Source organism: Lynx rufus, unplaced genomic scaffold (genome assembly GCF_022079265.1).
Source record: "Lynx rufus isolate CCGP_SWC_20201006 ecotype Redwood Valley unplaced genomic scaffold, mLynRuf1.p SCAF_6, whole genome shotgun sequence".
Lineage (NCBI taxonomy): Eukaryota > Metazoa > Chordata > Mammalia > Carnivora > Felidae > Lynx > Lynx rufus.
In genome coordinates, this window is record NW_025814878.1 from 12,198,779 (window position 1) to 12,225,809 (window position 27,031).

At 46.7% G+C, this 27,031-nt stretch overlaps 1 protein-coding gene across 2 annotated transcripts in view; it reads right to left on the reverse strand.

Annotated features, from left to right (window-relative positions):
• Positions 1 to 27,031, reverse strand: part of SASH1 (SAM and SH3 domain containing 1) — a 198,006-nt gene that overhangs the window by 150,267 nt on the left and 20,708 nt on the right. For both annotated transcript variants that reach the window (XM_047102450.1, XM_047102449.1), the window contains exon 2: positions 3,910 to 4,038. In XM_047102450.1, the coding sequence (XP_046958406.1) occupies positions 3,910 to 4,038 (129 nt within the window). The remainder of the gene's footprint in view (positions 1 to 3,909; positions 4,039 to 27,031) is intronic.

Sequence of the window (27,031 nt, forward strand, 5' to 3'; positions counted from 1 at the left end):
ATGGGCCCATTATGGACTTGGAAAGCCGTATCATTTCCAAATGCAGACTCGCCCAGCCAAAAAAACACACAGGGCTCAGGGATGTGCCAAATGTGTGGAAATATGGGCAACTTCCCTGCTGTTCACAAGCACTAATGTCCCAATCCCCAGCAGAGGCAAAGGCTGTGGTCCAGACATACGTTCCTTTAGGGCCCATTTGGTGCTAAATAAAAACTCTCTCCGTAGTTATAAATTTGAATCATAATCCCTGTTTATACTGTTGAATTTTCACCCATCTGTACTCTCTGTTGCCTTCATCTAAACTAACTGGCCCCCAAAAACACTTTATCAAGTAAGTGCTTTATTCTAGTTGGGAGCCGGGTGATTAGGTCCTGGAAAAGTAGCTTGGTATCCGGTCCAGAAAGTTAATTACTAACATAATTATCAAAACCTTATATTTTTCAGGGTTAAGTCAAGCATCTCTGTGGGCAGGGGCGTCTCTTTGGTTGGTTTGTTCTCTAGTTCATATGTAATTAGCTCTTAAAGACAACACATTTTTCGACTTTTAAAGCCAAACACAGATATCTAAATGTCTGCTCTATCTTTGAATATTCCCTCCATTGCCAAAATTCACCCAGAGAATCTGAAACGAAACAAAGTCATAAGCTGTTTCAACCTATCGTTCAAATCTCCCAGTATTCAAGGTTGCCTCGGAATGGCTTTTTCTACAGCAGACACAACAAACTTAATGCTACTTATTTTCGTAGAAGATGCTTGAGGCTCCGAATGTATTCTTCTTACTGCTTTTGGTGGATTCTTTCTTTCCCAAGCCTCCTCGATTCAGCTTTCACGGGACCGCTTACTGACACAGAAAGGAAGTAGTAAGTCACAGGCCCTCAGACCCAAAGCTGCACCAACAGCCGAGAGAGCAGGGAAGGAATTGGTCTACTTGTCTGAAGGTGGAACAATACGCAATAAAATGAATAAAAACCATAGAATAATGCAGCAAAAGGCAGCATTATGGAGTGAAAGTGACAGCTTTCCAAGAAAATGACTTCCCATCAGGACTTAGTCTGTGATGAGCTAACCACCCGGAGAGGGAACTTTGAATATGTAGCTATGGTTGCATACCCGGCCTGAATGAATGATGGATGACCTCAAAACAGCTTAAGACGCATCTAACATGGACTTCTAGACTCCGGAAGCACGCAAATGACACACGGGACGCATGGCATCTAACCTGACGGTCAGCGGTCTACGAGCTCCCCTATACCTCTGCAACCTGCCTGTGATTTCATAGAAAGAGAACCTGAATGTGCCCATCTGGGATCTTCCTTTTCTCCCAAACTACAGTCTAAGGAGTGAATGAAGTTTCCAGCCTGGCTCGAATGAGCTCCCATCAATTTTACCCACTACCACATTGCTGCACCTTTGATGAGAACTAATTAAGCTCATCCGGAGGTTTTTTTTTTCCTCCCCAGACTGTCTTTTGCAGCTCTGGAACCGAACACACCCAATTAGGCCCATCTGTCTAACCGGGAGGAAGTTATTTGCCCCACTGCCAAACAGGCTTTCTTCCCTACCTAGACGCTGCCCTCCGAGGTTCCTAAGCACCTTGCGAGGATTATGGGGACCCCAACTCTTAACCAGCTAGAATTTTGGCAAGAGCAGGGGATCACCTACCAATTCACAGCAATCCTTTCCTCGCATGGCAAATGTCACCATTTCTTCCAAAAGGAAGCCACCAAGCATGCTGCCGGGCTACCGTTCAAAGTCAAAATTACGATATCCAAGAGTTCAGTGCAACTTTTACGTCGTCGTTCCGCTGCCATCTTAACCCCCAAAAGTCTTTTCTCATTAACTATGCCCCAAAAGAAGAGCCTAATTTTAACCGAGTCTTCTCCCACGTGAGGTTACTTTTGTTAAGAAAAGGAAACAGCTCCCTCTCTCCCTGCCCCTCCCCAACTTGTCTCTCTCAAAATTAAACATTAAAAAAAAAATTAAAAAAGGAAAAGCGGGGGGAGGGGAGGCGCCTGGGTGGCTCAGTCGGTTAAGCGTCCAACTTTGGCTCAGGTTGTGATCTCACGGTTTGTGGGTTCAAGCCCCGCATCGGGCTCTGTGCTGATGGCTCAGATCCTGGAGCCTGCTTTGGACTCTGTGTCTCCCTCTCTCTCTGCCCCTCCCCAACTTGTGCTCTGTCTCTCTCTCTTAAAAACAAACACTAAAAAATATTTGAAAAAAAGGAAACAACCCTGCCATTCACACATGCCAGAGGACAAAGTTAGAAGAAAGACGGCCTTGGCAATGATGTCGTCTGTGCCTGCCTGGGCCACAGAGTCAGCCTCCCAGGACAGTGGCTCTTGGCCCCCAACCGATGCTTCTCGGGCTCAATCAACTCGATTATACTCTTACCACCACTGCCAACAACTCGGTGAACAAAAAGGAAAAAGAATCAATAATTATCTGACAGTCACATGCTGTTACTCCTGACCTAAGGAATCTTCACTTAGGTTGAATTAGGGAAAGAAATTAAAATACACAGGAATGCCAGAGTCTTACTGTAGAAGTGAATCACACCCCTTTGTAGAATAACTGAGGTGCCTAAACTAGTTGTTGGGTCCATTATATAATAGGTCCTTTATAACATAAAAGGAATTACTAATTAAAGAACGATCTGTTCTTAGTTTCTTAATTATTGCTTTTTTTTTTAATTCCTACCCTAAGCAGATTTATGAAAATTAAAAAAAAAAAAAAAGGATACAAGTGAATCAGCAGTTTTCAAACTTTTTTTTAAAGGCAGAGAGAATCTTATTCACAACAGATCCATAGAGGCCCCTTCTCCCCTCCAAAATCTAGAAGATGATCAAAAAGGAGTTGACCTGGATGTGGAGACATGGAGAGTTCTGCCTCCCCTTCCTGAAGGGGTCACCACAGTGAAATAAAACAATCTGAAAAGCACCGAACCACAAGGAACCCAAATAGGACGTATGACGAAAATTTAAATTAATAAATGCAGAAGCTTCAGTAAGATCTGTTGCAGCAAATGTACTACCTGGAAACACTAGCACACATGTAGATTACAGAGACCTAAGCTATTTATTTACTTATCTGTCAAATGCAAGTTTAAATGCTGCACTAATCCTACATAAAGGTTTTCACAAAAACAGCCAAATGAATTTCGACACCTCAGTGAGAGAGCAGAGCCGTGGAAAACGGTGATTATGAAGAGGTCTTAATGACATGGAGGAACTATAATAAAATATTAAATAAAAAGGCAAGAATTATATTGCTGATATAAAAACACACTGAGCAGAGATTTGCTAAAATACCAGCATGCTAATTACCAGGTGAGAGATGAGGGTGGTTTCTGGCTGCTTTAAATTTTATTTTTCAAAAAAAAAAAAAAAAAAAGAAAGAAAGAAAAAAAAAAGGAAGGGAGCAAAGGACAGAAGGAACGACCTACCCTCGACATTCTTTGGGCTTAGAGTCCATGAAAATGTAGCGTACGCTGGCCAAGAGTAAAAACATTCCTTTTGCTTAAGTTAAAAAATAAAATCTAGCCTTTCAATGAATACAGATATTCGGTCATACTGCCCCAGCCAATATGCATTTATTTGGTCACCACAGAACTGGGTGATTAATCCTCTGGGACCTGAACTGTTTACCCCAAACTAGGGCAGCAGCCTGCAGACAGACGGTCCAGGCACAAGGAAGTCGGTCAGAGGGTCCGAGAGGGGGCGCTGGACCGGACCCCGGGAGGGGGCGCTGGACCGGACCCCGGGAGGGGGCGCTGGATCGGGAGGGGGCGCTGGCCCGGGAGGGGGCGCTGGCCCGGGTGGGGGCGCTGGATCGCGAGGGGGCGATGGACCGGGAGCAGGACACCGAGCGGCCCCGCCGGGCAGCAGCGTCCTCCCCGTGCCGCCCACTCACCACGTCCAGGTCCTGGGAAACCCTCCGCTTCCGCAGCTCCTCCATCCTCTCGCACACATCGGAGAAACAGGTGTTGTAATAGTCTGCATACTGCTGCGCGAGGTCATCGATGTTTCCCAGGGAGCCGTCCTGAGGGCGAGGCGGGCAGCAGGAAAAAAAACAGGAAAACAACAAAGGCGGTGAGTCCACCGGCACGGAGACCTACAGCTTTTGGTGCCCCTCCCCCCAGCATTTACAGTAAGAACGGCCGGTATTCGTTAAGTGGGGAGTATGGGCACCACCTCCAAATCCTCCCGACAGCTATGGACACGGGGGACACAGGAACTATGTGCTCGCCTTTACAGTAACTCAGAGAAGTTGAGTGCCCACCGGGTCTAGGGCTAACAAGCAAAGAAGGCAGAACTCCAACCCAGGACTGCCTGCGGCCAAGGCCGCGGTCTGAAACCCACACCTCTGCCCGCCTGGCAGGGCTAAGAAACCCCCAGGCGGGCGCCTTCAGAAGAGGCACTGTCCGGGCAAGAGGCTCCCCGAAGCCCCATCCGTGGCTGCACCAGAGCCTCCTGAGAAGTCCCGACGCCAGGACCCCACTCCCGGGAATTCTGATTGCCAGCGGAGGGCTGAGGACCCGTGAGGGACGCCGCTTCCGAACCACACCTGTGCCTCCCTGAGACCCTTGAAAAGAAAAAAAAAACTCTATTCCTTGAGTTATTCCAAGTACACAAGCGAGAAGCACACACGTTAACAGATTCACCTAAAGGAGGAACAGGTCTGTGGCCCCGGCAGCCGCTCCGGAGCCCACGTTCCTGAGTTCACACTCAGCTGCTCACAATTCAGGGGCCTGAGGCGTGTTTCCTAAGCTCTGGGAACTCTGGAATAGTACGGATAACCTCTGGACGGATAACCTCCGGTAACAATGGAATAGCACGGAACCTATCTCCCAAGGAGAAGCGGTGAAGTAACACGGTCCACCTGGCACACAGTAAGTGCTCAAAACTTGCTTAGCTACTCATGTTCACTACAAGAGAATGTTTCAGACTATAGTCTTCCTTTAGGGCAGTCGAGGCCTTGAATGCGTGTCTGAACACGTACACACGGAGGACACACACTGCATACATTTGTAAGTTATGCCATTTCTTCTACTCACTCGTTCATTCATAAAGACATCTGCCCTCCCCTGTTTACCTCCCGACGTGTCCTTTCTTTGGTAAGAATAAATGGCCCTACCAAGCCAACCAAGGAAACGCAACTTTTAGGGAGCCTAGAAGGTGCACACGCTTTCCATTTTACGGTCCACAGCCCTGTCTAAACACGCAAACACACTCAGATGCAGGTGGGGTTGGGGAAGTAAGAGTTCTCCCAAAGCCTTTCCGCTAAAGACCTTCAGGCCTTGTCAGGAGGCCTGGGTCGGAGCGAGCATCTCTATCCCGCGTCTGCGCTCACTGATCTTATGCAACCCACGTACAGGAGAAACAGAAATGAAAAGAAATGATATTTTAGAAAAAAACCTCTCCCTCCCCCCCACCCCAAGAAAATGTTCTCCTTTGAGGTAATCGTGTCCAAGTCCCCAGGACAGATCTAGGAAGGAGACGTTTGAGCATTTGAACATGTCTGGGCAAAAGTCATTCCTTCATTTGGTCGTCGGTCCGTCTCAGACAACAAGCTGGACAGACACAGAGGCTCTGGGGGCCTAGCCTCCTATTCAATATGTTTACCGTCAAGTTTCCAAGAGGGAAGTAATATCGGTCAAGGCAGAAATCTGCTGCTGGGCCTCTGAGGAAAGGCCCAGAGGTGGTCAGCCTGCTGCTGGTATCTGCTTTCCTGCCGTCAGCAAACTGCCTGAAACCAGAATCACTCAGGAGGGAGGAAGCCAAGCCAGAGTATCTTAAAGTGAGGTTTCTGAAATCTAGCAGGATGAATCAAATTATGATCCTAAGGTTTGTCCTGACTCGCCTCGGCCCTACGACATGTACCCCCGTGGGCCACAGCATGGAAACCCACAACCCCCTGGTGGGTTTTCTCATCTGTTTCCCCACTTTGCCCAATCTGCCATCGACCCCGCCACCGAAGTGACCTTGCTAAACAGATCTGACCGGCTTCCCCTCCTCCGAGAATCCCCCATGCCGCCCCATCACCCAGCTGAAAAAATAAACCCCCGCCTTGCCAGCCCAGCTCTCAGGGCCTTTCACCTCGCCTCTGCTCCCCAGTCGGGCCCCGATGAGGAAGGAGCTGAGAGCCACTGCCTGCGAGGCCCAGAGGAGCCAGAGAGAAGCAAGCAGCTTCCTACAACGACCACTTTCCCCTCGGAGCAGGCCCTCTCCCACCCCACACACCTCAGGCCCAACACCTGAACTGAGTTCTGACCACCAACTACTACTCACAGCCAGGACTATGGGAGCAAAGTGCCCGCTGAAGCATGGGCTTGAGTCCACAGCTGCTGGGCCGGCTGCCTTCTATTAACCCAGCATTTCTGCTTAAACTTCAAAGAAACGAAGTCCTCATGGTCCCCCTACTCTTCAAGATCCTCATGTTTCCTTAGTCCCCGCCCCCGGTACATACTGGGAAGGACCCAGGAGCTCCCTTCAAAGCACGTGTTGGAAGGTGGGGGGGAACAGGGTTTATAGCCACATCACCTGAGAACCCATTCTTCCGAGTTACTGCCTGGATTCTGCCACTGCCCACAACAGCTGGGGCCCCTGAAGTCCTGGGGCCCTTCAGAGTTATGTCAAGTCTATCAAAAGTATGAGGCTATCCTGTCTCCATCCAGAAACTTCCACCTTCATCCATCCAGGAAGGGAAACATACCTGTCACCTTTGACCAACTACAAAACCTGTATCTTCTAATACCTGAGTGAACTTGTTAAACCCCTAGAGATTACAGCTACACACTTTCCTATAGCTTGCCGTTCTTAAATGAAAATTTCTCTCCCTCCCTCCGCCCGCCGCCCGGCCCCGTCACAGAGGCACTAAGAATTGTATTGTTTTAGCCAAGGCACTCCGATCTTGAATTCCGGCTTCTCAAAAAACAGCCAGCTGAACCGTACAACTTAACACGATCACCGGTTTTCTTGGATCAGTCAAGTCCACTCCAAAAAAGTTCGTAAGCCATTATTTACATAGCTTTTTTTCAAATCACTTCCCCACCCCTCCTTTTTCCTAGCAATACCTTCAACATCAACTGTTCGGTTCTCAAGTTTCCAAGCTGCCGATCAGACGTGTTTTTTTGCCACTGGTGAAAAAGTTTAAGTCCCTATCCCTCAGCCCAGATCACCCCAAATTCCCCAGTAACGCGGGGGCCTGGAAAATATATGAGAAAAAAGGCAGCTGTTCAAATCAACCCAGGCCAAAGACAGCAAACACTTCGCACCCTGCAGCATGTGGCAACGTCCAACCCGGACTTGGGGCCCGGCAGACAATGATTTAGAGCGGCGTGGCACAGCTGCCCCTGTGTTTTCCCAAATCACTTTCCAGATGTGCAGTAAGTCCCCAAAATTTCCACTTTCGGCAGCCTTGATGATGTAAGTGCCAAGAGAGGCAAAAGAATAAAAGAACGGGATTTTAAAAAAAAGTAGGTCTTGTCTGCCATCCCCAGGAAGGAATCCTGTTCGCCCCAATCAGATGGAACCAATGAACCACGAGACGATGTTCTCTTCCTCCACTCAAAACCCATGCTCTTTCCGGACTATCTGGAAACCTTGGCATCATTTCCGCCCAACGTGTTCTTGAGATAGCGCAGACCTATCCGGTGAAAACATCTGCTTCTGGGCGCCTGGGGGGCTCCGTCGGTGAAGCGTCCGACTTTGGCTCAGGTCACGATCTCACGGTTCGTGGGGTCGAGCCCCGCGTCGGGCTCTGTGCTGACAGCTCGGAGCCTGGAGCCTGCTTCAGGTTCTGTGTCTCCTTTCTCTGCCCCTCCCCTGCTTGTTCTCTGTCTCTTTCTCTCAAAAATAAATTAAAAAAAAATAAAAACATCAAAATATTTCCATATTAGGCTGTAGGGAATTTAACCAATGCAGCTGATGTCAATACCACCACACCTAGTGCATCTTTCTTTCTGGAATGTGAGGTTATGTCTGACCCAACACCCACAGCGCTCATGTCAAGAGGCACTCAAGTTACAAAATAGTGAACGCTCTCTATGCTTCTTCTAATAGATACAATTATTAAAATACTGAAATCGATTTCTTTTTAAACTTCTATTTCTCTTAAGGTGTTCAAGGTTTCTGCTCTAGAGTCATTGCTCGCCTAATTTGTCTCATTTCTTATTTTTCGCCTTTGGTTCTCATGCGTGAGGCTGAAGGAATATGGGTTCAAGTTTAGGAACAGGGGGAAATCTTATTTCCTCCAAAGAATTTAAGTAAATTATGAAAGTGTGTCACCCGATCTTTTTGTAAGAATTTCCCCATATGCAGCTAAAAAGAAAAGAAAAGGAAGAAAACCCATGCAAATTCAAGTTCTCTTTCCTTTTCTTCCTGCAAAACCAGGCCACGGCATCTTTCCCATATGACCATCCACTTCGATTGGTATGGATTTAAACTGGATCGGCGGTCTCACTACCAGGGGCAGGTCAACAGAAGACGGACCCTGTGCAATCTTCCCACGAAGCCACTGCACACCAAACACTCATCTTTTATGCAGCCAACATAAAAATGCAGAGATACGGGGCATTTGTACCCAACAACTCAGATGGGGGCGGCGGGGGGGGGGGGGGGACTGCTGTCGCAATTAAGGAGAAAAGAAGCAGCACTGTTCTCGTAACTACTGACTTAGCAGTCTTTTCTGATCTTTATCCCAACGTACTTCTGTCTCTGGAAAATGTAAAAACTCAAAGTACTATGAAAACAGAAAGCATTTGTATCGTTAACTTTGGTTATTTTTGCTCTCTTCTTTCCCAGATGTCGTTTATGGTGTAGGGTATCCAGACAGGCTTATGGAGGAAAAAAAAAGAAGAAGACAAAAGTCCTGAAAACACCCGGAAATACAATGTAATCTGTGCTGTTGTATGCAGATCGCATGCAAACGAATGCAAATGAACCTGTAATCCTGCTATTTTCTGTATCTATAAAGACAGAGCCCCAAGGGAAAACTCCAAGTGTCGCTCTGAATCCCCAACGTTGAGGGGAAGAAAGAGAACAGACTCCTGGCTCATTTATTTAGTGTCTCTACCTTTTTTGGTCTATAATAATAAGTATATATACATTTTGAATAATATAAATTATACGTTCTATTTACATTGCTCCCTGTTGTTTTGGAGAAGGGTGGAGCTGAATATATCAGTATTCAGTCCCCGACAAGCTAAGTCCACTGGAAGAAATCACTGCAATAACGCAGCCCGATTTCTTGAATGACTTTCACTCTGCGTTTTCATTCTTTTTTTTTTTTTTACATTTATTTATTTTTGAGAGACAGAGAGAGACAGCGTGAGCAGGGGAGGGGCAGAGAGAGAGGGAGACAGAATCGGAAGCAGGCTCTGAGCTGTCAGCACAGGGCCCCATGCAGGGCTCGAGGGCTCGAACCCACGAACTGTGAGATCGTGACCTGAGCGGGAGTTGGACCCTTAACTGACTGAGCCACCCAGGCGCCCCTCTGCGTTTTCCTTCTTAATTAGCTTCTTTAAAGATTTGGAGGTGATAAATGCTTTCAGCAAACGTTCTGGTGAAACTGCTGCTGCCATAAAAAAGACTTTAATTCTGGTTTCCTCATTCGGCCTCACTGCATCTGTGAGGGGTCGCTCCCGGCACTTGCTCGCTTACCCCCATCCTGCCATGTCATTCGTGGAGAGAGTCACTGAATATGCCATGATCTCGAATATTTTTCTCTGAGGTATGTCGCTCCTAGCATTTCTGCAGATGGTCTGGGCGGGAATACAGTTTGTCTCAGGAAGAAGTTTTTTACGCAGGACAACCAAAAACATACACTAAAGGGACCGTATTAGGTCATGCTGGTGGTGATGAAAAGCCCTGGGGGGCGGGGGTGGGGGGGCACACCCACGTGGCAGGTGGCTGGAGGGCTGACTTCACGTTTCCACTCCCCCTCTCCAGAACACCCTAGACCTTGCCAGGCCCTCTAATTCTTGCCTTGGCAAATATAACCTTGGTGCCCGAGGCCCCCACTATTCCGCACAGAGGTCTCCGCTTAGCATAAACCCAGCCCTGGGGAAGGAAGGCCTCAGGCAGGCAGCACTGAGGCTCCCTCCCTCCCGGCACTCTCTCAACAACTGCTTCTAAGGAAGTGGCCTTCAAAGGCCTGAGGAAAAACACCAAAAACAAAACCAACAGACACACACACACAAAATGCAAAACGAAAACCAAACAACAACAAAAACTAGGGCATGGGACATCTTTGACAGAATTATTTATAAACTACTTACAACTCTAAGTACTTATTAATGTAGACTATATCTATTTACATTAAAAATGGACATGGGGCGGGGGAGTGGCAGCGCCTGGGTGGCTCAGTCTGTTAAGCATCGGACTTGGGCTCAGGTCATGATCTCCCGGTTCGTGGGTTCGAGCCCCGCCTCGAGCTCTGTGCTGACAGCCCAGCGCCTGGAGCCTGCTTTGGATTCTGTGTCTCCCTCTCTCTCTGGCCCTCCCCAATTCGTTCTCTAAAAATAAATAAACGTTTTTTAAAAATGTACTGCCAGAATCTCACACAAACTAGGAATCCCTAGTTATCAAGTCAGAAGGAATTTGAAAAGCTCGGTCTAAGTAGGAAAACCCCGTTTCCTGACCATAGAGAGGAGCAGCTACAACAAAATGGGATTAAAAAGGCGTCCTCCGTATCCCTCATGGGGAGGGTGTGCTGGATCTCTGATGTCACATTAATGATCAGGTACGATGAAGAAAGTGATCAAGGCTATAAAATTAATATGCTTTTCAATCATCAATACCTAATACAGTATCCCATCAATTCCAATAATATTTATTGAACACCTAGGACACTTCAGACGCTACACTAGGTGCAAAATATTCAATGTAAAATCAAGAAACACGGATGTTTATTATTAACAGAAAAGCAAAGTATGCTTTTTAGTTTATTTTAATGTAGTCATATGGTTAAGTCATGGAAATCTGTTGAAGGGGTTTACCAGACTGTGCTCGGTGTAAGGTCTTTTTGGAATTAAAGACTCTGGAAGATCTAATTTGCTGAGCTATCATCGGCACAAAAGAACATGTCACAGGAACCTTCAGAACTTGAAATTGAAGGGAAGTGACTGGCACGTTGACAATTTGTTAAAAAAAAAAAAAAAAAAAAAAAATTCCGGAATAGATTCACTCTCAAAATGGGCATGTGGAATTAGCAGATGGCAATTTCGGACTGAACTCATTTCTCATTTCTAAACTGCCCTGAGCTTAATAGAATCATAGATTTGGAAAGAACAGCAGAGTGAGCTAGCTGGGTGGCAATGAACGAGCTAGTTTGGTGGAAATGAAGTCACAATTTCTGACCATATTCACAGATTTTGATGAGTATGAATCACACTTGACAGTTTCTCTGGCTGCCTTCGGCACATGATCATGAGGGTATGAGCATTCTCAAGCATTTGGCCAGTCAGGATCTGATGCCGGGTTTAAAAAAAGTGACCTATAATATTCTGAGCCATTTGGAAATGAATATATTAATCTCACAACAATCCTGAAATTTCTGGTTATGTTGTTAAGCCTTGTACAATATTTGAGGGTTTCTCATATTTTAAGAAAACGATATTCTGCCATGGCTTGCAGAGTCGGGGGGTGGGGGGGGGTGGTGATAACACAGGAGTCAGAACTGGATTTGACCACGGTTGATTTCCATGGAATGCACTTAAGGAAGGCTAAGAGATTTAGAGGTCATGGCGATCTGATCAAAACTGACATCAGGCATCGTGCTTGTAACCATTCACTGTTACAGAACCAGTGTTGAGTTGCCAAAGTTCTAGATTTTTAAGAACTGGTAGGTAAGGCCTACAGGGTGTTATCAAGAAAATTCACATGGCTAGGAAGCCTGAGGACACTGCTCAGATGGCCTGTACTAAAGTACGTGGGTGCCCCCTTATACTGTGGTAAGTTCTCAAAACTCTCATCCACCTCCTTAGCGGCCGACAGCTGCCCATGCTTCCTTTTCCTGGGTACTCAGTGTGAACTCTCCAACCCCCCAAACTTTCGTTCCTGATTCCAGTATTCCAGAGATTAGCATCCACCAGTTCCACGGATGCCAGACTCTCAGGAGTCATTCACTTACCCCCAAAGGAAGAGGTCACTATGACTAATATAACTTAAATTATACTAATGTGTCATACATAAGTCAATGTTAGTATAACATGTCTTCTCTAATATCTCTCCTAGTCTCAAGGGTCTCAAAATGTCTCTCCATGTTCATCCTAGCAGTGTTCACGCCTTGGACACAACTCCCCAGCTACTTACCCTCTCTCCAATCTCATCTCATTTGCAACCCACTCTATGCGCCATGCCCACTGTCACTTTTCAAATATAAATCTTGAGAACTTTAAAATGTCTCCCAGGGAGGATTTGACAGCGTTGGTCTGTTGGATACAAAACAAGCACCTTTTTACCTGGAACTGTCTGTCTTTATAGACTTGCTCCCATGGCTCCACCTCCCTATCCATACACCAGTTTGGGCCAGATCAAACCAGTACATGCAGCAGCACCGTATCATCCGCGCTCCTCCTTGTGGCTTCTTCTGCCCGGACCCGCTTTCGCCCTGCTGACCCTACAGACGGCAGCCCATCCTTCACAATGGGCCGTGAATGGCACGTGACCTTCCCACTGCGTCACTGCAAATCATACATTCCACCTGCAAATGGAATGACCCGATGTCTGCGATCTGCTTCAAAGTCAAGGAGGGAGAGGAAAAGAGTGGGAGCAGACATGGACGAAACAAGACTGGCAGTGACTGATTAATGGTAGTGCTGGAATATGGGGCTTCTTTAAAATATGCTAATGTTGTATATATTTGAAATTTTCTATTTTAGGACATCTTTGAAAAGTGACTTTTACTTAATTTACATGGTTGTTATCCCCAGACTTTAAACTCCTCGAAGGTGGAACTGGGTCTTACTCATTTTTGCAACCTCAGCACCTAACACCATCACAGTGATACTTAGCAATCACCTAAGAAGTGTCTATCGAAGGAAGAAGGAAGGAAGGAAGGTCAGTAGAGCTGATCTCCTTGCTTCCTGAGGGTCTCATAACATCCATTCAGTATTTTCATATATAATGGTGAGATTGTAGTCTCAGTCTCTGGCCCCACCAACCTTACAATAGCAACGGAGTCCGCTGAGTGAGACGATCAAACGTGAAATACATCGTTAGAAATAACAACACATAAAGAATGAGGCGAGCGGGTGGGAAATACATTTCCAGGCAGAAGGCACCACAAATATAATTCCTCTGAGTCAGGAGACAGTCTACCTAACCTGTTCCAAGAGGAAAAGCTACCCAGGTGGCTGATTCGGTGCAGATTCGGTGCAGAGGTGTGGCAGGACGGGAGTCAGGAGAGAAGGGGAAGAAGGAAACCCAGGTTGAGGATTCTTCATGTGCAGAATTGATTTCTGATTATCTCCACTTACAGCTGATAATTCTTAGCACGTTGACGGTCATGGATCTTGTTGGAATCCAATGGAAGATTCTTACACCAGAAAGATTAACAAGAAAGTTCCGCGGTGCAATGGGCCCAAGGTCACTACAGGCTGAACGTTCTCCTCACACCCTGACAGAAAAGGCAAGTAAGCGGCACACCTGGGTGGCTCAGTGGGTTAAGCATCCGACTTCGGCTTAGGTCATGATCTCGCGGTCCGTGGGTTCGAACCCCGCATCAGGCTCTGTGCTGACAGCTCAGAGCCTGGAGCCCGCTTCTGATTCTGTGTCTCCCTCTCTCTCTCTCTGCCCGTCCCCCACTCATGCTCTGTCTCTCTCTGTCTCAAGAATAAATGAACATTAAAAAAAAAAAGAAAAGGCAAGTAAGTATCTCGAAACAAAGACTATATAGAAAGGCACTGAATATATCAGGAATGTATCCAGTTGAATCCTTTCCATTCAATCCCCAAGGGAGACCAGTAGGAAAACACACCTGGAACGCTGCCAGGTCAGGTGGTGTCAAAGAGCAAATACTACAGCAACGCTGAGGCCAAGGAAACGAGCACATTCCCGTTCTGGGAATGAGCTATGGCCGGCTGAACAGAAACCTGTCTGTTCCTATTTACCGGAGGCTATTTTAGGGCCCTTCGTTCATGTGACACCAATTGGGTCGTTTCTTTCCAAAGTCAAGGAGAAACCGGCTCACCCATTGCCCTGGAAAAACTCCAAGTAATCCAAAAACAGCTCTTCAGCGCACCCCTAACCCTCCTCGAGCGCGTTTCCTGACCTAGCTTCTGACATGTGCCCTTTTGTCCATCCCCTTGATCTCACGGACACTCATAACCATCAGTGCTCTAAGGCCTTTATTTAGGCACTCAAAGGCCCACTTGTGAATGTGGGGTAAACAGGGAAAATCTGCTGGCTTCATTCTGTGCCCATCCTGACCTGCAACAGATAGGCAAAAGCAGATGAAGAAAATGTCAGCCGCACAGAATTACTCTTGTTGTCCCAGGCACACAGGTGAGTATTACCTGTATCTACGTCTGTGTGTCTGTCCATCTGTGGATGCAACCATATAAAGCAGTACGTGACATGAAGGCCATACTTTTATTTCAATCCTTTGGGAAGGAAACGTTCTTCCCCAACTACATCATTTCCCCTCAAAGTGATCTCGATTTTCATCATAGAAGATTTTCACAACTGCCAAGAATATAACATGACAGACCCCTGAAAAAGCATCCTTAGCAATGGATCTCTTCTTACTTGGAGATTAAAGACATCTTGGAGGTTGAGAGTGAAGATTATTTGCTTTGTACCACATCCTTTAGAGAGTTACAATGTGAACTTGACAGGCATTTTATACCTAAAAGGACAAAACAAACAAACAAACAAAACAAAAAAACACCACCTAAGACGCATTTACATCATTCTACCAAGCCACTTACCACTAAAATGAAAATGTTCATTTTTCCAATTTGCTCACAAGCTGAGAATTTACTAACATCACCACTGCCTTTTTCATGACACCTAATGTTTAAAAATTTCTAAGATACACTTTTTAAGTTTATTTATTTGGAGAGAGACAGAGGAAGGAAGCTCAAGTGGGGCAAGAGCAGAGAGAGCCGGGGAGAGAGAATCCCAAGCAGGCTCCACACTGGCGGCACAGAGCCCGACGTGGGGCTCGATCTCACAGGGAGCCGTGAGATCATGACCTGAGCCGAAATCCGGAGTCGGGCACTCGACTGACTGAGCCACCCAGGCTCCCCCATAAACGTTTTTCTTACAGAGCAATTCACTTCCATTGAAGAATGAACGTGTTTAGGTACTTATCAGCCATATCTTGTTTCTTTTAACAGTTTTATAGGTCAGGGTTTGTTGGGACATAGTCCCCTCCTTCCTATCCATGCTCTTAGATTTCTAGACTAGTCACATGTCTACCCCACTCACTCAAACTTTTTCAGGCTTCTCACCTGCTCTATAAAAAAGAGCAATTTCACTTTTTACTCTGTGATGTGGATAAGATACATTTTTATTTTAATTGCCACATAGTGGGGGGGGGAGGGAAGCCTGAAAACAAAAACAAAAGTCATGAACATAGTTCTAGCAAGTCTCTTAAAGAGTCCCCTCGTTTTTAATGCTGACTCTGTCAGGATGGGCTGTGTTTTTCCATTGGCAAAGCACAAGTCAACAGCTCTCTTTTACACTGGGAAATCAAACACGCGGCTGCCTCCCATTCACCCCAGGAACCCTGTAACCACAGCAGCCGGAGACATTGTTTGAACCTAAGTCTGATCCTGCCGCTCTACTCAGAAGCCTCCAGTCTGCCTCAGAGTAAAGGCCGCAGCCCGCCCCCCCCTCCATGAACTGAAAGGCCCCTGGCACCTGTGCCCCCCCCTTCTCCCGTGCCCCATCTGCAGCCTCTCGGCCCATTGCCTGGCCACACCGGCTACCTGGCTTCCCCTCCAGCCCACCAGCTAGCCTGGCCTTGGAGCTGGCTCCTCTCTCCGCCCCGCAGGGCTCTTCCCCCACCTGCCGCAGCCGGGACTCGAAACCCTGCTTCCCAAGCACATCCTATCTACAATGACAACCTCTCAGGCACACACAGTCTCTGACCCCCGTCCTCTGCCTACTCTCTCTCCTCCTCACCTCTCATCGCCTAAAACAGTTTGCATATGGGGCGCCTGGGTGGCTCAGTGGGCTGAACGTCCGACTTCGGCTCAGGCCATGATCTCACGGTTCATGGGTTCAAGGGTGCAAGTCCTGCGTCAGGCTCGCTACTATCTTCACGGAGCCACTTCAGATCCTCTGTCCCTCCCCCTCTCTGCCCTCCTCCACTCACATGCACACGCACTCTCTCTCTTTCTCAAAAATAGTTACAAGAAAATAGAAATAAATAAACAGAAATGAAATTTAAAATAGTTGGCGTGTAACTCGTGTCTGTTTTAGTCCCCTCCCCCAACTAAAGTATAAGGTCCATAAGGGCAGAGACTTTTCTAAGTTTTGTTCACTGTTCAGGGTGTAGGGCAGCGTCTAGAAGAATCTCGAAACTAATTTACTGAATCAGTGAATGAATCGAAACGATAAAATGATCCATCAACAAGCACTGTGCCAGGCACTATGTTCAGCCCCTTGGGAAGAGGAATATAAACAATTTACACGTTGCTTTATGTTTTGGTTTCATCTTCTCTAGGAAATGGACCGACTCTTCGGTTCTCAGACTTGAAAGTAACTGGCAAGGCTTAATTTCTACAACACCCACGACTCCGTCATAATTCAAAAAGCCAATATTAACTATGCGGTGCCTTCTTTATGTGTATCATCCTGTTCTCTTTGTACGGTTTCAAAAGAAACAAATGGAATATATAGCGCAAGGTGTTAATTACATAAGCTTATTAAAAACAAACTCCTAAGAGGCGTTGGTTTTAACACTTAGCACTTTTATGTTTATGTAGTTTATTAGTTTTTAAATGTGAGAAAGTCAAATGCAGTCGGCATAATGTTGCAAAACAGCCACCACCAAGGGAAAACGATTTCACGCACACATAGACAAGCCTTTTCAAGGGCTGGTTCTAGGCTGCAAGTATGAAAGTGAAAGAACCCGGCAGCAGAAGCAGGTTTTTATAGGACAGTGTTTTCTGAGTTCGGGGTGATGTCGGGCTTCCATATGCAGCGTGCAATTACGTAATTTGCAATGTCCGCATTTTCACACAGTCAGAGATGCAGTACTGGTAATATTCCATTTTGTAAAAATGAGTGAGGGCTATTTCGATTCATTCTCTATATCTAGGCCATAAACAACCTAGTCTGCTAACTCTAAATACTTTTCTGTATTGCATTTAAAGAGAATGTTCTGTTATGAATGTTCTGTTAATGAATATCCCAGAACAAGATCTTCTGACCTCTGTCCACAAACCAGGCCATAAATGCAGATAATAAAGATTCTCAAAAGGCCATTAGAGGTAACTGTTCTCCAGCTCCAGGTAGTTCACAGCCCTCCTGGTCACAGAAGGCAGGTGCGTTGGGAAAACTGGTGAGTAAGAGGCTCCCCGCCCCCATTGCTGCCTTTCCTTATTTGCGAGCACCATGAACCTGTAAAGCTTCCTTGCTCTGTGCCTAGACTGAGGTCAGATCCTGTTCCCACCTCCCCGTACATGAGCGTGGCTGTGGAAGCCTGACATGACTCACAGGCAAAAATGCAGAAAACCCAAACTGATTTTCCATAGAAATAATTCAGGAAGTTTCTAAAAAGGTATGCCAATTAACTTCAACCTCACTTCATTTTTTCCAAAACATTTGCCCAGTGACAAGAGGCTCTTCTCTCCCAGCCCCCTCTCCATGCCAACAACACCAGTGAAAGGTATAAAATATGGCAGAAGGAAGAGAATTACAGCCATTCCTGAAAAATATAGTCCATGAGGCTGGCATTCTGACAGCAACATTTAAGAAGACGACCAAGGAGAGATACTAAAGCATGAGGCACTTGCCAATATATACATCACAGATTTTTTTTTCATTATACATTTTCATTGGTTTCATTCATGAGTGGCAGTCTTCCTTGGAGAATACCTTATTAGGTCGGAACATATTTCTGACAAGAGACCCTAAATATCTCCTAAGCAGAGACAGAATTTAATAGAAGGAAATCAAGATGACACTGTTGAAAGGTAAGAAAAGGAAAAGGCTGGGGGTGCCTGGGTGGCTCAGTAAGTTGAGTGTCCAACTCTAGATTTTGGTTCAGGTCAAGATCCCAGGATCGTGGGGAGCCTGCTAAGATTCTCTCTCTCTCTCTCTCTCTCTCTCGCTCCCTCTGCCCCTCTCCCCTATTTGTGTGGTCTCTTTCTGTAAAATAAATAGAAGAAAGAAGAAAAAGAAGACGATGTCGAAGATGAAGAAGAAGAAAAAGAAAAGGAAAATTCTGGGATCAAAACATTTTAATCCATTCTATTCAAATATGGAAAACTGAAAGACTAGAAGTCTAGAACTCATGATTCAGAACTTTCCACAGACTACTTCTGTGTGAATTTCCTCCTGATTCGAAATCTTGCCAACTCTCCTTGAACCTCCAATGATAATTACTCACATATTTGTTTCTTAGAATTGTGTTGGATTTTGTCCATACCCCACAACTTGTTTTTTAATCAAAGATATTGAGGTGAACTTAAAAGACTTCAGAATACTCTGTCTAGGAGACATCAGAAGAATCATTTGATCTCTCCTTACAAACCCTCCTCACGTTCACCTTCCATTTTATAAAAGAGAAAAATGCTGTTTGTTATAAGATACTATTCTACCTACTTTTGTGGAGGATTTCCTTGGTTTTGTTTCTGGGTTCCTTTCTCTTTTTTGGAAAAGGAAGAGGAACAAGCAGTATATGGCATAATTTTTTTTTAATTTTTTTAATGTTTATTTATTTTTGAGACAGAGAGAGACAGAGCATGAGCAGGGAAGGGGCAGAGAGAGAGGGAGACACAGAATGTGAAGCAGGCTCCAGGCTCTGAGCTGTCAGCACAGAGCCCGACATGGGGCTTGAACTCACGAACTGTGAGATCATGACCTGAGCCGAAGTCAGATGCCCAACCGACTTAGCCACCCAGGCACCCCTGGCATAATTGTTAATACCCCCCAATCTCTAACCTCAAAGAAGCAAGTTACTAAATTTCCTTGTGCCTTCGAAGTACCTGCCCACAGAGCAATGAGGCCAAATAACAGGGATCAACAATCCACTCCACATAGAGCACGCAAAAGAGTATCTGGCACCCAGAACTCAATAAATGATTGCTCCTAACCATTGCCATTGTCACTATCAATACCAATGTTATGGAATATCATGATCAACCCTGGGTTGTCTGGCTGAAAAAATTTTCCTGCGTCATAATGAAATCCCCCTTGTCTAGGTAGAAACAGTTTCAGTGGGTGAAGCAGATAGGACTACAGATAAAATACGTAGAAGCCAAGAAACCCGTGATAAACCCAGCTTCCAAAATGGCTGGCCTTTTTGTCATTCGTAGAAGGGGAATCTATCTGCAGGTATGTGCCTCCTATGCTGTGTATTCCCTCAGGGTTTATGTAGTCACTCTGCCCTCCCTGCATGTATTTGGTCCTGGTTGTCTCACGCACGCACATTCAGGCACTTTCCCCACCATGTATCAGTTCGGCCAGGCCCATGCATGTGCCCTCTCACAATGCAGTACATCTGGAACTCTCTGCAGTGCCTACCACAAGGTCGCACGGGTAGGCATTTCATGAAAGCTCAACACTCTTCCAGACTAATAGCATGGAGCTTCGTGCATCATATGGATGCCGCTAAAATGATTTGCTTTTGTTGTTTTTTTTTTTAATGTTTTTTTTTTTTAACATGTATTCCTATTTTTTTTTTTTTTTAACAGACAGAGAGACAGAGCGGGAGCAGGGGCGGGGCAGAGAGAGAGAGGGAGACACAGGATCCGAAGCAGGCTCCAGGCTCTGAGCTGTCCGCACAGAGCCCCACGCGGGGCTCGAACTCACAAACTGCGAGATCATGACCTGAGCCGCAGTTGGAAGCTTAACTGACTGAGCCACCCAGGCGCCCTGCTTTTGTTCTGTTTGACTGAATTTGTAGAGTACACTGACAATAGAATTTGGCGTGCGTGCGTGTGTGTGTGCGCACACCTGTGCACGTGTGCATGCATGGGCGTTGGGGAGGTTGACTGGATGAGCTGGGGGAGGAATTGACAAATTGAGCATGTACATGCCTATATTGTGTCAGGTTTTCTTGCATGTTATTTCACTTAAAACACACAAGACTTAATGTAGGTTTTACTAAGCATACAACACCAGTGAGGGCATAGACACTCGGGGAGGTGACAGACACATCCGCTGCCACTTGGCTAGTAAAACACAGACCCAGGCTTCAAATCCATGCCTATCTACTCCAAAACCTGACGTCAGCACTTTAGAGCGATGGGCTTATACCAGTTGGGTATATAACAAACCTTAGCTAGCCTTATCGCTTATTTTAAATTGTAAAGCCATCTCCCGGGGCCTCCCACAGAAGATACCCCCTCTCGTGACATTTTTTAAATAAAGATGAGTATTAGTTAGCAGTTCTCCGGAGCTGCAGAAGCGTACAGATGAATAATTCACTCAGCCGCATATGAAGAAACATATACGTGGGTGCTTGGTGAGGCCAAACACATTGGCACGTCATCCAATCCATCATTTCTTCCTGAGGCTGGTCCCATGGCTGACCCAAGCCGCTCTCAAGCGGCTGGCCTGTGGCACTGTGGGAAATGCTGGGGGCTTGGAAATGTGGACACAGCTGCTCAGGGGGTCTCTGGGAGGTGTCCCTGCCCCAGCTCTCTACCCCAGTACCGCGTGCGAGAGCATGAAATGGGAAAAAGAAGCCACGTGCCAAGAGGGGCGCAAACCCAATCAATCCCCACCCCAGTGTGGGCAGGAGAGCGGGCCTTGGAACTTACAGACTGGAGAGGGCGGGCCCAGATACAGATCTAGGCTTGACCTCAGCACAGCTCCCGGAGGGCGGGGTGGGGGTGGGGGCCAGCTCCGTGTCCACCACATCCTGGTCAACCCTGGCCCACCCTCCACCAGGACAGCTTCCTGAGGAAATCCTGCCTGCTACAGAGAAATAAATGGGTGGCTCAGCCAAAGGATGTAAACAGAAGCAGCGTGTTTTGTTCTGTGTCCCTGCCCACCCGAGCAGGGTCTCCACTGAACAATTTTTTGGCTGCAACGCAAGTGAAAAGCCAGGCTGAGAAAAGAATAAATGCCAAGCTGAGAGATGGCTTGATTGACTAGGAGTTGGAAGTCAAGAAGGTGCACGGTGTAGGGGTGCCTGGGTGGCTCGGTCAGTCGAGCACCAACTTCGGCTCAGGTCCTGGTATCACGGTTCGTGAGTTCAAGCCCCACGGTGGATTTGCTGTGGTCAACGTGGAGCCCGCTTCGGATCCTCTGTGCCCCCCCCCCCAGCTCTCTGCCCTTCCCCTGATCGCACTCTCTCCAAAATAAACACACATAATAAAAACAAAGAAAGAAAGAAAGAAAGCGCACAGTCTGACTCAATTGAGGATTGCTGTCAGGACTAAGTTGTTCACACCTAAACTTTCAGCGAAAGTAACAATTACGATAAATAGTAAGACACAGCACTCTTTTTCCCCCAAGTTTTTATCTAAATTCTAGTTGGTTAGCATACAGTGTAATATTAGTTTCAGGTGTAGAATTAGTGATTTGATACTTAAGACAACACCCTGTGCTCATCACAAGTGCCCTCCTTAATCCCCATCACCTACTTAAAAACATTTTTTTTTAACTTTTCTTTATTATTGAGAGACAGAGCGTGAACACAGGAGAGGCAGAGAGAGAGGGAGACACAGATCGGAAGAAGGCTCCAGGCTCTGAGCTGTCAGCACAGAGCCCGACGCAGGGCTCGAACTCACAGAATGGAACGTGAGATCATGACCTGAGTTAAAGTTGGACGCCCAACCGACTGAGCCACCCAGGCGCCCCAATCCACACACAGTACTCTTAAGGCATGTTCCTGAGCAGAAGTCAAAAAGCTTGACAGCCCAGAACAAGACTACGCGGGTGTGCACCCACCTGGCTGGGGAGGAAACTCCACAGTTAGGACCCTGTTCCCTGGTGTCTCCCCTGAACACGTGACAGACACTCAATAAATGTTTAATGAAGATGCCGAGGTAGGAAAATCCCTCCCAGTTGGCTCCACACCCACACATGAGAGTATAGATGTACACCAAGAACATTGCATTAAAAATCGTAAAAGAAAAACAAAGGAAAGAGAATGAGTAGCAAGGATGTCGTTCTTCCCCACCCCCACCGCCCCCTGCTTAAACCCAAGGCAACTGCTGTATCTCATAGGTTTGTGCTTCTCCTTAGAAATTCTCTTTAGGGGGTGCCTGCGTGGCTCAGTCGATTGAGTGGCTGACTTCCGCTCAGGTCGTGATCTCACAGTTGGTGAGTTCAAGCCCCAAGTCGGGCACGCTGCTGTCAGCACAGAACCAACTTCAGATCTTCTGTCCCCCTCTCTCTCTGCCCCTTCCCTGCTTGTACTCTCTCTCTCTCTCTCAAAAATAAATAAATCTTAGAAAAGAAGAAGGAGGAGGAGGAGGAGGAGGAGGAGAAGAAGAAGAAGAAGAAGAAGGAGGAGGAGAAAGAATAGGACCAGAGGAGTCCCAAGGCCACTGGGGGCCCAGCCCCTTCTCAAGATGAAATGATTACCTGCCTTTACAGTAAGTCAAAATGTCAATAGACATTTTCTCCTGTTCTATCTTAATAAATTCAGGCTCCGGGGAACCTAATGGAATTTTTGTTCATTATACTCTGAAGTAGAAAATTGTCTCTCCTTTCCCTTCCCCGCCCTGTCCACCTTCCTTTCTGCCATCTCACCAGGCACAGTCATACAGAAGGAAGGATGCCGCCCGCAAGCCAGCACCCGGCCATCACAGACACTGCCACATCTCCAGGACAGCAATGGCTCATAGTTCTTCTTAGGAAAAAGGAATATTAAAAACGGAGCACCTGGGTGGCTCAGTCAGTTAAGCAATCGACTTTGGCTCAGATCATGATCTCATGGTTTGAGAGTTCGAGCCCCGGGTCAGGCTCTGTGCCGGCTTCAGATTCTGGTTCTCCCTCTCTCTCTGCCCCTACCCCCTCGCGCTCTGACTCTCTCTCAAAAATAAATAAACGTAAACAAAGTTTTTGTTAATGTAATACAGATTCATATACACACTGGAGTATGGTAGGAACCAATGTGAGCTGCGAAGCCAGAATTCCTGGGTGTATGTCCCAGCTGCAGTACTGTGGGACCGTGGAGAAATACCTAACCTCGCTCGGCCTAATCTGTAAAATGGGGTGATGAGGATAGTCCCCACCTCTCATCTCATAGGGCTACATGACGATTAAGAGACATACCTCGTCAGCACAGTGCCTGCCACTCAGGAAGCACTCAATAAATCTCAGCGAGTATTACTAAGCACCAAAATTCGAGAATTAATTGTCTAAACAAAGCTGTAGGACACCTCTATCTGTCAAGCATTTTATTTTTAGGAACAGTTACAGAGGTATTTGAGATTTTTGAGGCATTTAATTAAGTCTGACACAGTTATCCACCCCCCCCCAGGGAGCTTTTTAAACACAAAGCTTCATTTAAATATAATTTGGAACCCTACTTCTAAGTACCAGAAATGGCATGTGTGTTAGTGTTTGTACCAACTGGCGATGTCAGCAGATGTCATCAACAATCATTTGGACTGTGGGATTTGCTGCCCTCATCCACACTGTGGACGCCACCATGGCCATAGGGCTCAATTTTAGGGCCTATTTTCTCAAACACCTGCGAACTGTCCTGTCTGCCCATAGGGGTCGGTGAACAGCGAGTAGGGAGTGTGCATTGAATGACGCATCTTCCAATGTGACTGTACAGCTTTTGCTCACTGTGTTTCCTCAGAAGAACAATGAGCTTAAAGTGAAAACACGTGGGTCGTGCATCATGGAAGGTGTTAGGGGTGGGGGACCTAGAAGGTCTTTTTTTTTTTTTCTTTTTTAAGGGAAAGAGAATGCACGAGTCAGGAAGGACAGAGAGAGAGAGACAGAAAGAGTCTTAAGCAGGCTCCATGATCCCCATACAGCCCGACGAGGGACTTGATCCCATGACCCTGGAATCATGACCTGAGCCAAAATCAAGAGTGGGAAACTCAACCAACTGAGCCACCCAGGCGCCCTGCAGGTCTTTTCTAATTGATCAAATGCCCTCCAAAATTTCAAGAAAACTGAGCAGAGTAATTGGGACCATAAGTTTAAAAAGTTAGTTGAAGAATGTATCCACATAAAGACTCGTTTCTTTTTGACTTGCCCCACCACATACCCATCACCCCTTCTCACCAATGAGTTAAGGCTCAGGAGATGCAAACATGAGGCCTTATTTTTTTTTTTAATTTATTTTGAGAGAGAGAGAGAGAGAGAATGCAAGCATGTGCACAAGCCAGCGGGTGAGGGGCAGAGAGAAAGGAAGAGAGAGAACCCCAAGCAGGCTCTACGCGGTCAGTGCAGAGCCTGACGTGGGACTCGAACTCACAAGAGTGAGTTCACGATCCCAGCCAAAGTAAAAGTCAGACACTCACCCGAATGAGCCACCCAGGCACCCCCAAGCATGAGGCCTTCTCTTCCCTCTCTCGTTCCAGCCCACCACAAATCAGCTGCCAAGTTTCCTCGTTTCTCCAGTACACGGCTCTCAAATCCACCCCTTCTGTTACGTTGGCTCCCTTCCCGTCCTCCCAGCGTAGAAACTGGCATCACTGTACCCCCCGCCCCCACTCTGTGGTACAAGGCCCTGGTGCCTCCTGCTGGCAGGGCTAAGAGCGAGTGATGGGCTTCCAGCACCTTCCAGGAGGGGCGAGGATGCATTCTGGTCCACTCTAGAGGCCCAACGGGGGGTGGGGGGGGTGGGGGGAACGGGACAGACTGCGCACCCCCAGGCCCCTCTGGTCCTAATTCAATCTCTCAAGTGGACTTTCTTCCAGAAAAGAGAATGTCCCGGTAGTCCAGTCACCTCGCTTTAAATTCTCAACGTAAATTAGTTGAATGACACTGGGTTTCTCTTGATTGCCCGCCTTGACCCCCACAACCAGAAACAGTCTACCTAGGTGATCAGGCAAAACGCCAGGATGTCTTCCTCAATTCTTCTCTGTCCCGCTAGCCACCAGCCCCAATTCAGAAGCCCTACCTCCCGAACCTATTTCTACATCTGTGCACTTCTGTCCAACTCCAGGACTACGGCCTGGCCCATGCCACTCCCACCTCAGTACCATCCACTTGCTGTAACACTGTTAGTGATCTTTTAAAAATATAGGCCAATTTGGGGCACCTGGGTGGCTCAGTTGTTAAGTCCGACTTCGACTCAGGTCGTGATCTAAACGGTTCGTGAGTTCAAGCCCCGTGTTGGGCTCTGTGCTGACAGCTCAGAGTTTGGAGCCCGCTTCAGATTGTGTCTCCTTCTCTGCCCCTCGCCCCCTCCTCTCTCTCTCAAAAAATAAATAAACACACAAAAAAATTTAAAAAATAAAAAAAAAATAAGCTAATTTCAGTACTCCAATGGTTTCCAATCTTGCTTAAAATAAAATTCTGATGATAGCCAAGGTCATCTGGCCTGAATGTCTCTTTGACCCACTCTCAAATCTCTGATGTTCTCCGAGCAATACTCTTTTTAGCCTCGTTTCTGATCCTAGAATTCACCAAGTCATTCCTATCGTAGGGCCTTTGAGGCTGATGTTCTCCCTGCGTCAAAAAGTGCTTCCCTGCCCCCATTCTGACTCATTCTCACCTCCTTCCTTGACAGCCCTGTTTAATCTAGCCCCTCAGGGCTTATTGAACTGCTTATTCAGTCTTCAAGGAGTTGATGGTTTTGTAAAAAAAAAAAAACAAAAAAAAAAAACAAACGCAAAAAAGACAAACTGCAGAAATATAACATGTATTTATATTTTATAAAATGTATTTATATCATGCCTTGTTTCACAGTGAATTTGAGGTATTATTCAAAGTAATAAAAGATCGGGGTGCCTGGGTGGCTCAGTCGGTTGAGTGTCCGACTTCGGCTCGGATCATGATCTCGTGGTTTGTGAGTTCGAGCCCCACGTCGGGCTCTGTGCGGACAGCTCAGAGCCTGGAGCCTGCTTCGGATCCTGTGTCTCCCTCTCTCTCTGCCCCTTCCCCGCTCATGCTCTGTCTCTGTCTCTCAAAAATGAATAAACGTTAACAAAAAAAAGTAATAAAAGATAAAGTCTTTAAAAAGGGAGGGGAGGGGCCTGGCTGGCTCAGATGGGGGGAGCGAGAGACTTTTGATCTCAGGGTTGTGACTTTGAGCCCCACATTGGAGTATGGAGATTACTTAAAAACAAAATCTTTAAAAAAAAAAATACAACAACAACGAAGTGCTAAAGAGACATAAGTAAAGAAAGGGTCATGCTTTATCCATCTTCCATGGCTTAATTCAAAAGAACTCAGTTCCAACATGGTCATCTCCCCAAAGGGGTACACAGTTCTGTATGCTGCATGATAGATTCTCTCGCAGAGAACCACTATCAAAAAGGGGATCCCAGGGGCACAGGGGTGGCCCTGTCGGTTAGGCATCTGCCTCTTCATTTTGGCTCAGGTCATGAGCCTGACTTTGGGCTCTGCGCCGATGGCATGGAGCCCGGCTGGGAATTTCTCTCCCCTCTCTCTCTCCCCCTCCCCTGCTCTCTCTCTCAAACAAATAAAAAAATAAAAATGGGGTGGGGGGGGAGCCACAGATACTAATAAGGCAGCATAAGAAATCTCAAACACCCAGAATCAGTATTAAAAGCCACCCCCTAATTCCATATCCATCAGAGTCCATTACGTGGGTGAGGAGGAGAAAAGACAAGAACTTCCTCGGACAAGAGCACCCTCTGTGGAAGCCTCGTTTTCTCCCATTTTGAGAAATGACAACGTTCAGGCCCAAACTTAGATACTGGTCAAGCTTATTACACCCAAAGTCCAGGCAGTTCACATCAGACGCT